At 43.2% G+C, this 14,809-nt stretch overlaps 1 protein-coding gene across 1 annotated transcript; it reads right to left on the minus strand.

The window, feature by feature from the left end:
* Positions 1-308: 308 nt before the first annotated feature.
* Positions 309-3,982, minus strand: LOC124682562 (30S ribosomal protein S17, chloroplastic-like). The gene is made up of 2 exons (XM_047217221.1): positions 3,766-3,982; positions 309-569 (listed from the first exon to the last, which is right to left on the minus strand). Exons 1-2 carry the CDS (start codon positions 3,925-3,927, stop codon positions 411-413), a joined length of 321 nt encoding a protein of 106 aa, XP_047073177.1. The 5' UTR covers positions 3,928-3,982; the 3' UTR covers positions 309-410.
* Between the last annotated feature and the right edge of the window lie 10,827 nt (positions 3,983-14,809).

The raw sequence follows: 14,809 nt of genomic DNA on the forward strand, positions 1-14,809 counted from the left end.
ACCTGCATGGAACCATTTTACAACTTCCCTGCCAACAAACTTTCGAGAAAAAGTACTCCTTGCATGCCACGCCGTTCTGATTACCAGAATCAACACAACAGGGCACAAAGATGAAACTACCAACAGTACATGCAAACAGAGAAAGATTACCAGCAACGAGGGATTAAGTGAAGCAGTATCATCATTGACATGAACCCACTGGTTCTGTTAATGCTGTTAATTACATCTTCACTGGCCCCTAGCCATGGGCATGCTCAATGATATAGAATTAAACGAAATTAAACAAAACAAAAAGGACAGCCGCCAGATTATTCCTGCCCCTACCAATTGGAGTTCAGACAAGCGACTGCATCCACAAGGAAAAGAACAGACATTTTGAAGGACAGATGTGTGTTTGCCTAAGAGGATCTTCAAGCAGATGACTTGGTAGCAGCTTGTTGAGCTGTGGCAGCACGCGGGCCAGAAGTGGTTGCTGCAGGTGGCGGAACATACATCTTAGCTCTACGAAGAACCTCAGCAACAATCCAATGCTTATTTTTGCTCAGGGGCCTACAGGGATCCAGCTTAACCTGGAAAGATATCATCCAGCCATTATTTTAAAAAGAGGTATCTTTGAAGAAGGAAAATGTTGTAGTCTATATTGCACCTTTAATAAATCATAGTACAAAAAGAACACACTAGTCTCCAGTAAGCAGATAAATAGAATATATCACAGCACAAAACATTGCAAACTCGTTATAAATTTGATAGAGCAACTGTACATCAGCCATTTCAGTATAACCTTGTAAAGACAGTCACACAAGCTTCTTTATAAAACCATGCCCCTTGGTGATGTGGATCTCTGGGTGCTTAAAGAAAAAATAGTTTAGCAGAAACCATATTGTAAGCAAATTGCAGTCACCACCTTTACAGATGTGAGATGCACACAACACCATGCCTAAGCAATCTTTTCAAATAAGACCATGTTAGTTTTATTAGAGTTCAGTCTGCAGCTGCTCCTTGTCCAGTCACCACCTTTACAGATGTGAGATGCACATAACACCAGGTCTACTAAGCAATCTTTTCAAATAAGACCATGTCAGTTTATTAGAGTTCACTCTGCAGCTGCCTAAACTCCTTGTCCAGTCAGACATGCTTGGATACAGCTCGGCCCCATTTCTGTCTTTGTTTCCAGAAAAAAAAAATTGGCACAGGGATTTAGGGGCTCTATTTGGTCGACCAATATGACCAGATGGCTTCAAACCGTGCCTACAGATGTGGAGATGAAATGAATAGTGGTTGCCAGAAGGTCAACCACGTCGACAGTGACCGAGGGCCGCTTGCGAGCAAGTTAGATCTGACCAGGGCCAGATTGTTCGGTTGGTGCAGTATGAGATGAGATTGCAAAATAGATGTTCTGCATAACTTCTTAGAGATGGTATCCTGTCCAACTAATTTTGATATAGGTTGTGTACTGCCTACCCAATTACATTGTTATTCACTTTTGCATAAAGCAATAATTGGACAAATCACATGCAAACATTATGGCAATATCCTTCACATAGGATTGTCTATCAGATATTCCTTCACATACATAGAAGTCTGGGTGCCAAAACGTATGGTATCCTAGAGATCACGATGGAGGAAAATATGTCATTCTAGAACATCCACCGTCATTACATATAAGTTCAGGATGCAATATTGTTTACTTTAAAGATCACAAAGCCTAGACTGGGTTTCTCCAATAAGGTAGCTAGTGCTTACTGAAACTTCAGTTTGCAAGCTGAAAAAGTAAACCAGATTTGTCTTATTTGGACTTGGAGCTCCGGAAAGCTTTACCTTTTCATTTAGTGATGAATCTGGGAAGAAATAAACTGCTCAATCTAGCTTGCTTGAGCTGATAATAAGATAATATCACAGATTGAAGTACAGAAATACGAGACAGTGCAGCAATCACGTAATATGTCAAAAAACCTTGTATTGATTGATGTGTGGGAGCAAAAAGCTAGTAATGTGCTGATAATAAATCAGCCACGTTCCTTCGATGGACGACCTCAAATTCCAAAGCTACCAGAGAATATGTTGCTTGACTATCCAACAGTTAAACTGAAAGATTACCAGCTGTATAGTACTAGAGTCTAATTGTATTGACTATTGACATCACAAGTAGATAGTTCGAAAAGAAAGTTCTACTAATACACTTCACAAAGTTCACGCAATAAGTGTTTTCTACCATCTGGAACTTGTTCAGAAGCAAACACGCAGGGAGAAGGATGGATATTAACTCTACAGGATCAAGTGTAATCTCAACTAACAAATATGGTCACCATCTGAAGACAAACCACTGTCGACAGACAAAACTACCAAGCAGACAGCTTAACTGGCACGGTTTCTTGAAATTTATAACATTAAGGTAGACATGAACACCAAAACTGCTTTCATATTTCGAGCCCGTCTTTAAGTATGGACCATAGGTCCAACAAAGAGCATATAACAGTCAGGAGCATACCGTATACTAGAGATAGAAGAGAAAGTACTAACCAGCAAGCTTAACTGGCAAGATTTTCTAAAATTTACAACAGTAAAGTAGACACGAGAAACGAAACTGCTTTCGTATTTTAGCCGCTCTTTATGTATGAATCATAGGTCCAACCAAGAGCACATAAAGTTACCTTCTACACCATGAAGTAATCAATCATTACATTTGAACTAAATTCTAAGAAGTTGAATTCAAACCCCTACCCCACCGTTCAAACAGGCCCTCGGAACATAAACCTGAACCTCAATCGGAGGATGCCGAAATGAATCGTGATACAGAAATGAGTAGCTATAGGAAAATCAGACAGCTTCATACGCAATAGCCTGATCAAATGCAGCATCACATTTAACAGAGTGAAGGGGGCGAACTACAGATAACATAGCATAAGGCAACTGTCCAGCCATACTCAACAATAACTACATCAACCCTCAGATAGCACTAGCCCTGATCTTCAGCTGTTTTGACACCCACATACATAACCAGCCTGGAGAACATTACACGCAGCCCTGAGACCCAGGTGATCTAGGAACGGTCAAAAGTATAATAGAAATAGTTGACAACTGCTGATAAGGCAGCTTAACTAAAATATATAACAATAGAGTCACGAACACTGAAGCTGCCATCATATTTTAGCCTCTCTCTATGTACTCATTGACATAGGTTCAACAAAGAGAATATAACAGTCAAAGAGTATACTTGAAGTACTTCACAACTACCAGCAGCCAGCTTAATTGGCAGGATTTCCTAAAATTTATATCAGTAGAGTAAACACAAACACCAAAACTGCTTTCATATTTTAGCCCCCTCTTTAAGCAGTCATCAAGAATATAATATATAATAGAAATGGTTGAGAAACTACTAAGCAGCCAACTTAACTGCCAGGATTTTCTAAGATTACGGCAGTAGAGTAGACACGAACACTGAAACTGCTTTCATATTTTAGCTGGTCTTTTATGTATGGACCGTAGATCCAACCAAGAGCACAATAGTTACCTTCAGCACCATTAAATAATCAATCATTAGATTTGAACTAAATTCTAAGCAGTCGAATACAAACTCCTACCCATCGTTCAAACAGGCCCTCGGAGAATGAACCTGAACCTCAATCGAAGGACGCCGAAATGAATCGTGATAGGGAAATGAGTAACGCTCGGAAAATCAGATGGCTTCACAAGCAGCAGCCTAATCAAATGCAGCATCACAGTTAACAGAGGGAGGGGGAGGCGAAGGAGCAGGCGGTTACTGACCCTGTCGCCGATGTTGCAGTCGTCGGCCTCGTCGTGCGCCATGAACTTGGAGGTGCGCTTGACGTAGCGGTTGTACACCTTGTTGTGGAAGAGGCGGTCAACCGCCACCACCACCGACTTCTGCATCTTGTTCGAGACCACGATCCCGACCACAGGCTTCATCTCCGCCCGCAAGATCGAGTCCCTCCGGCGAAGGATCAGGCGCTGCGCCGCGGGCCTGCGCCGTTCAGTACTAGCGGCGGCGGCGGCGGCGGCGGGCGAGATTGGAAACCCTAGTTAGCTTCTCACTGTGATGCGAAAGGGGACGTGGCGGCGGTTCGCGGTTGGTGCCGGGCAGGCCCGGCAACACGACGGGAAGGGTTTAGCTCGGGTTTGAGAAACCTGTATTGGTGGCCGTCCGATCAAGATTGTTCGTCTCAGATTTAGGAGGGCCCACAACTCCGTTTCCTAGCTCGCAAGGATGATCATTTCCCAGCTTTAATTGTACTAGTACTACTTTTTAGATTATTTGCCACACTAATTATTTGCTCTATTCCTCGTTTTACCAAATTCTCAATTTCTTCACTGAAAAATTCATGTGAAATGACCTAAAAAAACTGCCGACAATTACATGAACGTAGAGACCAATCTTGTTTGTGAGTCACGTTCATCGAGAGGATGGAGGCGAGGATGAAAGGGCCCGCTGATGACACCAACCATACCGTGGATACCGCAACCGTCCTCCACACCAGGAATCACTCCCATGAGTGGGTAACACGGTCCATAGATAGCCCGCACGACTCAATTCAACCCAACCAGGTTTCTCAAAGAATCTACAAAATCGAGAAGTTGAGGCATCCATTTGGCAAACTAGTCAACTAGGATCTGCCCTGTACACCATGTAACCATGTGCATTGCACCATTGTGTCATGGCATCAATTGCTTACAAACATTATGACTCGGACCGCCACCTCACACAAATGCATCACACTGGAGATGTCGTTCCTCACATGGTTGTCAGAGTCACCGGACTCACGGTCTTTGTCACTCGATGTGGTCAGTGGTGTGAGTCTGCTAGTGATGCCCTTTTGTTCAACAAGGAGAGTAGAACAAGCGAAAGACAATAATACATGTGACAAATGTGAGCATAGGTCTAGAGAAGTAGCTATAAGGGTAAACAAGTCTTTTCACATGGCTAAAGTGGAACCCATTCATCAAAAATTTAAATAGTTGTACAAAAGGACAAATAATCAAAAAGTGAAACTAAAGTAGGTGAAAATTGTGAAGCCTAACTAATGTGGGGCAAATGGTCAAGGGTCCAGCTAATTTAGGGCAAACGAACACAACCCACTAGACAGGCCCAGGGGCGGATCTGCTTGTGTTGATCCTGATGCACATGCATCAGGGTAAGAATTTTTTTTACTACTACTTATGAGCTAAATTAGAGGTAATGCATCAGGTTAGGCATCGAAACGTGCATCAGGGAGGCAGAAATATAAGTAAAAAAGGCTTCAAGCTTAGCTGTGCATCAGGGACATGTTCTCTCCAGCTCCGCCCCTGGACAGGCCCGTCTCTTGGCCATTTGATGCGATGTTCATTGATAAAAAAATATGTATGCATTTCAAAGTTTATTATATTAATTATTATGGTTTCTTTCGTATTTTGGATGATAGTTGGAACTTCCCTAAAATCTCATTTGTTTGTGTCATTTAATTCTGGAAGGTAAAAGACACTCTCATGTATTTTTTTTAAGTTTCAAGAAACTTCTGTATCCCAGTTAATCTGGATAGTAGTAAAATGCAAACGTTTTTATCGAGAACAAAGAGGAGCGACGATAGAACTACCCGAGGAGCTGACCTGGGGACGCAGCTTGTCGAGATTTTTGCAAACCCACACCGTCCATTTCAAATTGAATTTGTCCTGTGGAAGCACGGACAGTCCAACCCGTAAGTTTTTCGTTTCCTCGAAAAACAAACTGGGAAAAAAACCAGCAGGAAGCGGATAAATATCTGAAGAAAAGAAGATATAGATAGAAAAAGAACTGCGCGCCAGGATAAATGAACCGGCCGGTTAGCGCCCTCAGGGATACGCAGAGACTCAGAGCCCATGCCACAGCCCACAAGACCGCCTATCTATCGCTCATGTGCAGTGCAGGCTTCCGAAACATTCCTGTCCATCTGAGCTTGTCGGACCCAGAGCCACAGTAATCAAGCTGGCAAATTCACTCGTCTCTGCATCATGTGTGGCCAGCAAGACGTTGGTAGCTCCATCATGGTATCGCGCAGTAACGCGACCCGCCGTTGTCGGCTCCGGCAGCCATGGCAGGCAGGGGAGCGAGAGCGACCCAAGCATGGCCGGCCGGCGCAGCCCGGCCGGTCCCGACACGGAAATGGAGACTCCGACTCCTCTCGCCAATCCATGCGACACGCGCGCGATCATGGCAAACGAATTACACATCCCCATGAATTTCCCCGGCAGGCCAATCGGCCATGGCCCTCCTTGTGCTTTCGTTTTCCAAGCGGAGCCCGGCAGCGACCCGTGCCGCGGCCAAAGGAGGAGGCGAGAGGGACGAGACTGGGCGGGCGGGCGAGTCAGTGCGACCGGGAAGATGATGTAGAGCGGCAGCAGCACCTGCTGCGTGCAGTTCAGTGCAGAGCTGCAGTGGCTGTAGTACGTAGCAGGCAGGCAGGCGCGCAGTGTGCCTCCCTGTCCCCCCTCGCCCTGCGCCTCCTGCATGGGACGCGAGCTCCTCTTTTTCTCCACGTCACACGCTTCAGACTCTTCAGTCCTATATGGGTGGGTACTAGCGCGACTCCTTTATTTTCCATGGTGTTTAAGTTTTTTTCTTTTTTGCTTTTGTATGTGTATCCTTTCTCCTTTTTGTCTTTTATTATTTTTTCGGATCACTTTCTCTCGCTCCGTTGTGTTCCTTTTCTCTTTCTCGCCATCTTCCTTTTGTCAGGGACGAAGAAATGGGGATCATTTGTCGAAGCCCAGCAGCATTTGGATCTGCAATATGCTTCTTTTTCCCATAATTACGCGTCCCGGATCTTAGAATGATTTTGCGGCAGCAAGTAGATGCAGGAAGCGTGATGAGAGCTGCATGCATCCACTGTCTCCATCGATTATCAACAAATATTCTTTCATAATTTAAATTTAACCAGCGTGCAAATGGACAACTATTAAAGTAGTTAATCACTAACAACCGATTAGCCTTGTCGACGTCAGTGAAGAGCCAATGATACGAAATTCACTATTGTCGAGTACATAGCAGCCGACACAAAATTCGCAAGGATAATCCTCCTCGTGGCAAACCACGAGAAATGATCCAAAATCGATCTGACGAAATAAAATATGAAGGCTCGTACCTAGAGAATTCCAATCTTTCAACACCATCGTTGATGTCAGGAACGACCGGAAGAAGATCTCATCATCGAACTAAAGGTCGAAGATCCATTATTCCAAACGATGACATCTTCACTGAGGGAAACCAATAAAAAAGTGGCTACCAATAAAAAAATGCTACCAAAATCCTAACATAATCTACTGAGCGGCTAAGTTTTTTTGGAGGCGCCGGCTGTCTTATACTAAGCAGATAGTTTTTGACTTAATCAAGTAGGCTGATTTGGACCAAATAAAAACCGTACCGGTACCAAGGCTCTGTTTGACCCGTTACTCCACGCGACTCAGATGTGTATCACTTTCGCTTTCATATGGACCCGGTATACCGCGTGGACCACATGTCATTGCCCGAGGGTTGTCTGTGCGTTTTTTGTCCCTGAAAAGCACTGGGGCTGGGCCAGCTCCGGGCTGACACGCGAATCAAGACCCCACTGATTTCCAATTCCATTGTCCCCTCAACTGAAGAAACGACTTGCCCTACCAGAATAAGTACATACCTCCAACTTCGAATGTGTAAGTAGAGATGCCAAAATTAAGATGCTACGTGTTAGGTTATCTTCGACCTAAATGAATCAAAAGTGTTACGGATAAGAAACATGGATGATCCCAGTCTTGAGTCTTGTGGCCCGACGCAAATATCGGTCCGCCTATGACGATGTATTTCCGGTTCAAATTTGGTTTTGGAATGTGTCGCCACGGACACAACACGGTCACCGCACGCGTCCACGTCGTTCTCCCTCGGGCCTGCTCGGTAGCGATCACGGCCACTTCTCATTCCTGGCGCGTCGCGCGGCGTTTAATGGCGATGTCGTGCAACCCGTCGCCTAGCTGCAGCCAAGCAAAATAAATGGCCTAGCCATGCGTGTCGGCCTTAATGTGAACCACTGTCCTGACGACTGCCTCCAGATACAAAAGGGATGCTCGGGCACCGTCTGCTCCACACACAAACCATACCGCCGCCCTCCACTTGCTCCCCCACGTGATCCATGGCAGGTTTTAGGGGTCGTGGTCATGCACGCGATCGCCGAGGCCATCACGTCTAGGGCAAGGGCCACGGTGTAGGATCCTCGTCGCATGAACGCTCACCGTTGCATGAGGAGGAGGAGGAGGAGACGGGCTGCTTCCACCACAAGTTCTTGGAGTTCGTCATCCTCATCACCGAGGACCCTTTCGGCCCAAAGAAGCTCCTAGAGAAGGTCGCACGATTTCTCGTCGGCAGGGGAGCCCGCTAGGGTACACCTTAGGGAAGCCGGGTATGACTTTTTCCGGTGGCCCGTCGAGGTCCTGTTCGAGGAGCAAGGGCCAAATGTTCCTCTAGACTGGCTGGGAGAAGTTCGCCAGCGTCCACAACCTGGAGGTGGGCTGCTTGCCGAACTTCTTGTACAAAAGCGACAATGAGCTCAAGGTGAAGGTGTTCGACGACACATCATTCCACAAGCACTGCCATGGCGATAGAAGCAACGACAACGGCGATGAGGAGAAGCATATAGTTTAGGCTTCTGGTTGTTTTTTCTTTGTAGCGAAGATGGCGAGGGCTAGCATAAGCCTATAGTGTAGGTTTCTGGGTGTTCTTCGTTTGCAGCGACGAAGGCGAGAACCATCATAACCCTCTAGTTTGGGTTACTGGGTGTTCTTCCTTTGCAGCGAAGAAGGCGAGGGCCGGCACAAGCCTCTAGTTTAGGTTTCCTCGATTTTTCACTGTCTTGAACCATGTAAATGATGAAGCCTATGTAATGTTTATATCTCAATTTAAATTTGTTGGAAAAAATACGTCCGACCGCTGGGGCAAGCCCTAACCCAAATGGACAAACGTGGTTGGAAGGGCGATTTTGGTGTATGCGGCTCGACCCAAACAGATGAAATCAGACTTTTTTGTGTTTGGTCTGGGGCCCGGCCTATGGTCTGGCCACCTCGTGGCCCCACTTCGTATCCCCTTCGGTCTTCTGGAAGCTCCGTGGAAAAATAAGACCCTGGGCGTTGATTTCGTCCAATTCCGAGAATATTTCCTTTGTAGGATTTCTGAAACCAAAAATAGCAGAAAACAACAATCGGCTCTTCGGCATCTCGTCAATAGGTTAGTGCCGGAAAATGCATAATAATGACATAAAGTGTGTATAAAACATGTGAGTATCATCATAAAAGTAGCATGGAACATAAGAAATTATAGATACGTTTGAGACGTATCAAGCATCCCTAAGCTTAGTTCCTACTCGCCCTCGAGTAGGTAAACGATAACAAGGATAATTTCTGAAGTGACATGCTATCATAATCTTGATCAATACTATTATAAAGCATATGAGATGAATGCGGTGATTCGAAGCAATGGTAAAGACAATGAATAAACAATCTGAATCATATAGCAAAGACTTTTCATGAATAGTACTTTCAAGACAAGCATCAATAAGACTTGCATAAGAGTTAACTCATAAAGCAATAGATTCTTAGTAGAAAGCTTTGAAGCAACACAAAGGAAGATATAAGTTTCAGCGATTGCTTTCAACTTCAACATGTATATCTCATGGATAATTGTCAACACAAAGTAATATAACAAGTGCAATAGGTAAACATGTAAGAATCAATGCACACAGTTGACACAAGTGTTTGCTTCTAAGATAGAAAGAAGTAGGTAAACTGACTCAACATAAAGTAAAAGATAGGCCCTTCACAGAGGGAAGCATGGATTACTATTTTTGTGCTAGAGCTTTTCATTTTGAAAACATAGAAACAATTTTGTCAATGGTAGTAATAAATCATATGTGTTATGTATAAGACATCCTATAAGTTGCAATCTCATGCATAGATTACCAATAGTGCTCGCACCTTGTCCTAATTAGCTTGGATTTACATGGATTATCATTGCATAACATATGTTTCAACCAAGTGTCACAAAGGGGTACCTCTATGCCGCTCTGTACAAAGGTCTAAGGAGAAAGATCGCATTTGATTTCTCGTTTTTGATTATTCTCAACTTAGACATCCATACGGGACAACATAGACAACAGGTAATGGACTCCTCTTTAATGCATAAGCATTCAACAACGAGATAATATTCTCATAAGAGATTGAGGATTGATGTCCAAACTGAAACTTCCACCATGATTCATGGCTTTAGTTAGCGGCCCAATGTTCTTCTCTAACAATATGCATACTCAAACCATTTGATCATGATAAATCACCCTTACTTCGGACAAGAGGAACATGCATAGCAACTCACATGATATTCAACAAAGGTGTAATAGTTGGTGGCGTCCCCGAAACATGGTTACCGCTCAACAAGCAACTTATAAGAAATAAGACACATAAGCTACATATTCTTTACCACAATAGTTTTTAAGGCTATTTTCCCATGAGCTATATATTGCAAAGACAAAGAATATAATTTTAAAGGTAGCACTCAAGTAATTTACTTTGGAATGGCAGAGAAATACCATGTAGTAGGTAGGTATGGTGGACACAAATGGCATAGTTTTTGGCTCAAGGATTTGGATGCACGAGAAGAAATCCCTCTCAATACAAGGCTTAGGCTAGCAAGGTTGTTTGAAGCAAACTCAAGTATAAACCGAGTACAACAAAACTTACATAAGAACATATTGCAAGCATTATAAGACTCTACTGTTGTCTTCCTTGTTGTTCAAACACCTCACCGAGAAAATATCTAGACTCTAGAGAGACCAATCATGCAAACCAAATTTTAACAAGCTCTATGTAGTTCTTCATTAATAGGTGCAAAGTACATGATGCAAGAGCTTAAACATGATCTATATGAGCACAACAATTGCCAAGTATCAAATTATTCAAGACATTATATCAATTACCACTTGAAGCATTTCTTGTTTCCAACCATATAACAATGATGAACGAAGCAGTTTCATCCTTCGCCATGAACATTAAAAGTAAAGCTAAGAACACATGTGTTCATATGAAACAACGGAGCGTGTCTCTCTCCCAAACAAGGAATTCTAGGATCCGATTTTATTCAAACAAAAACAAAAACATACAGACGCTTCAAGTAAAGCACATAAGATGTGACGGAATAAAAATATAGTTTCACTAGAGGTGACCTGATAAGTTGTCGATGAAGAAGGGATGCCTTGGGCATCCCCAAGATTAGATGCTTGAGTCTTCTTAAAATATGCAGGGATGAACCACGGGGGCATCTCAAGCTTAGACTTTTCACTCTTCTTGATCATATTGTATCATCCTCCTCTCTTGACCCTTGAAAACTTCCTCCACACCAAACTCAAAACAAACTCATTAGAGGGTTAGTGCATAATCGAAAATTCACATATTCGAGAGGTGACATAATCATTCTTAACACTTCCGGACATTGCACAAAGCTACTGAAAGTTAATGGAACAAAGAAATCCATCAAACATAGCAAAACGAGGCAATGCGAAATAAAAGGCAGAATCTGTCAAAACAGAACAGTCCGTAAAGACGAATTTTTCTGGGGCACTTAACTTGCTCAGATGAAAAAGCTCAAATTGAATGAAAGTTGCGTACATATCGCAGGATCACGCACGTAAATTGGCAGATTTTTATGAGTTACCTACAGACGGGGCTGCTAAATTTCGTGACAGAAAGAAAGATAGTTTCTGCGCAGTAATCCAATTCTAGTATCAACCCTACTATTAAAGACTTTACTTGGCACAACAATGCAATAAAATAAAGATAAGGAGAGGTTGCTACATTAGTAACAACTTCCAAGACTCAAATATAAAACAAAAGTGCAGAAGTAAAATAATGGGTTGTCTCCCATAAGCGCTTTTCTTTAACGCCTTTCGCCTAGGCGCGAAAGTGTGAATCAAGTATTATCGAGAGATGAAGCATCAACAGAGGGGTTTGGAGTTTTCTCAACTATGCATTGTATCTTATCTATGTAAGTTTCGGAGGCCCCTTTTTCATTACTCTTAGGCTTGCTATTCTCATCAAACAAATTTTCGAGGAACAATCCAATCATAATTCTTTTCTAGTGCCTCACACATTCCTAAGAGCTTGCAAGGTATTGATGTCTTAATCTCCCCTTCACAATTAACTTTATTAGTGTACTTTAATCTATCTTTTTCCATTTTTTCAAGGGTACTAGCAAAATTGGTATAAAAGCCAAGCATCTTATATTTAATAAAAACTTTTCTAGCTTCTCTTGCTACATCACCAAATTCTTTAAGAAGGGTTTCTAAGACAAAATCTTTCTTTTCTCCTTCCTCCATATCACAGAGTGTAAGAAACATATGTTGCATTACGGGGTTGAGATTAACAAATCTAGCTTCCAACATGTGTACTAAAGAAGCAGCAACAATTTCATAAGTAGGAGCAAGTTCTACCAAGTGTCTATCTTCAAAATCTTCAGCTGTACTAACATGAGTGAAAAAATCTTCTATATTATCTCTTCCAATGATAGACCCTCGTCCTACCTAGGTATGTCTTTCAGAGTGAACTTAGGAGGAAACATGATGAAATAAACAAAAGGTAAATAAAGTAAATGCAAGTAACTAATTTTTTTGTGTTTTTAATATGGAGAACGCAAACAAGACAGTAAATAAAGTAAAACTAGTAACTATTTTTTTGTATTTTTGATATAGAGAACAAACAAAGCAGTAAATAAATAAAGTAAAGCAAGACAAAAACAAAGTAAAGAGATTGGATGTGGGAGACTCCGCTTGCAGCGTGTCTTGATCTCCCCGGCAACGGCGCAAGAAAAAGAGCTTGATAACGCGTGAAGCACACGTCCGTTGGGAACCCCAAGAGGAAGGTGTGATGCGTACAACAGCAAGTTTTCCCTCAGTAAGAAACCAAGGTTTATCGAACCAGTAGGAGTCAATGATCACGTGAAGGTCGTTGGTGACGGAGTGTAGTGCGGCGCAACACCAGGGATTCCGGCACCAACGTGGAACCTGCACAACACAATCAAAGTACTTTGCCCCAACGTAACAGTGAGGTTGTCAATCTCACCGGCTTGCTGTAAACAAATGATTAAATGTATAGTGTGGAAGATGATGTTTGTTTGCGAAAAACAGTAAAGAACAGAGTTTGCAGTAGATTTTATTTCAGATGTAAAGAATGGACCGGGGTCCATACTTCACTAGTGGTGTCTCTCCGATAAGATAAATAGCATGTTGGGTGAACGAATTACAATTGAGTAATTGACAAATAGAGAGGGCATAACAATGCACATACATATCACGATGACTACTATGAGATTTAATCAGGGCATTACGACAAAGTACATAGACCGCTATCCAGCATGCATCTATGCCTAAAAAGTCTACCTTCAGGTTAGCATCCGCACCCCTTCCGGTATTAAGTTGCAAACAACGAGAAAATTGCATTAAGTATGGTGCGTAATGTAATCAACACAAATATCCTTAGACAAAGCATCGATGTTTTATCCCTAGTGGCAACAGCACATCCACAACCTTAGAACTTTCTGTCACTATCCCGGATTCAATGGAGGCATGAACCCACTATGGAGCATAAATACTCCCTCTTGGAGTTACAAGTATCAACTTGGCCGAGCCTCTACTAGCAACGGAGAGCATGCAAGAACATAAACAACACATATATGATAGATTGATAATCAACTTGACATAGTATTCCGTATTCATCGGATCCCAACAAACACAACATGTAGCATTACAAATAGATGATCTTGGTCATGATAGGCAGCTCACAAGATCTAACATGATAGCACAATGAGGAGAAGACAACCATCTAGCTACTGCTATGGACCCATAGTCCAGGGGTGAACTACTCACACATCAATCCGGAGGCGATCATGGTGATGAAGAGTCCTCCGGGAGATGATTCCCCTCTCCGGTACGGTGCCGGAGGCGATCTCCTGAATCCCCCGAGATGGGATTGGCGGCGGCGGCGTCTCTGGAAGGTTTTCCATATCGTGGCTCTCGGTACAGGGGTTTTCGCGACGAAGGCTATAAGTAGGCGGAAGGGCATCGTTGGAGGGCTGACAAGGGGCCCACACCATAGGGCTGCACGGGCCCCCCTCTGGCCGCGCCGGCCTATGGTCTGGCCACCTCGTGGCCCCACTTCGTATCCCCTTCGGTCTTCTGGAAGCTCCGTGGAAAAATAAGACCCTGGGCGTTGATTTCGTCCAATTCCGAGAATATTTCCTTTGTAGGATTTCCGAAACCAAAAATAGCGAGAAAACAACAAGCTGGCTCTTCGGCATCTCGTCAATAGGTTAGTGCCGTAAAATGCATAATAATGACATAAAGTGTGTATAAAACATGTGAGTATCATCATAAAAGTAGCATGGAACATAAGAAATTATAGATACGTTTGAGACGTATCACCAGGGGTTAAGTGTTAGACAGAATTCAGTTTGGACAGAAACAAGTGTCCTGCACACTTGTGCATGTCCAAAACCCTGGACAACACAAGATAAGGGCAACATCAGACCAAACCTGAGCACCACCAGGGGCTCAAGTTTCAGCATATGAGAGCACAAAGCTCATGTGTGCTGAGCAAGCCACAGCAAGGCCATGCACAGGCCTAGTCACCAAAGCAAGCCAGGCCTGTGTGGCATTGGTAGAACAGAAGAAGAGCTCATATAAAAGGGGCACAAACCCTAGAAACAGTACACGATCGACCGGATAAGGATTCACAAGGTAAGGTGAAAATAGAACAAGCACGAGTTCATCCAGTT

This window comes from Lolium rigidum, chromosome 1 (assembly GCF_022539505.1).
Source record: "Lolium rigidum isolate FL_2022 chromosome 1, APGP_CSIRO_Lrig_0.1, whole genome shotgun sequence".
In the NCBI taxonomy this organism is placed as follows: Eukaryota; Viridiplantae; Streptophyta; class Magnoliopsida; order Poales; family Poaceae; genus Lolium; species Lolium rigidum.

Bases quoted from the DNA above. Each gene is read 5' to 3' on its own strand.
- LOC124682562 (XM_047217221.1), bottom strand. From the start codon at position 3,927: ATGAAGCCTGTGGTCGGGATCGTGGTCTCGAACAAGATGCAGAAGTCG. The intron at 570-3,765 runs GTCAGTAACCGC...ATATCTTTCCAG, and splicing joins ACTGCAACATCGGCGACAGG to GTTAAGCTGGATCCCTGTAG.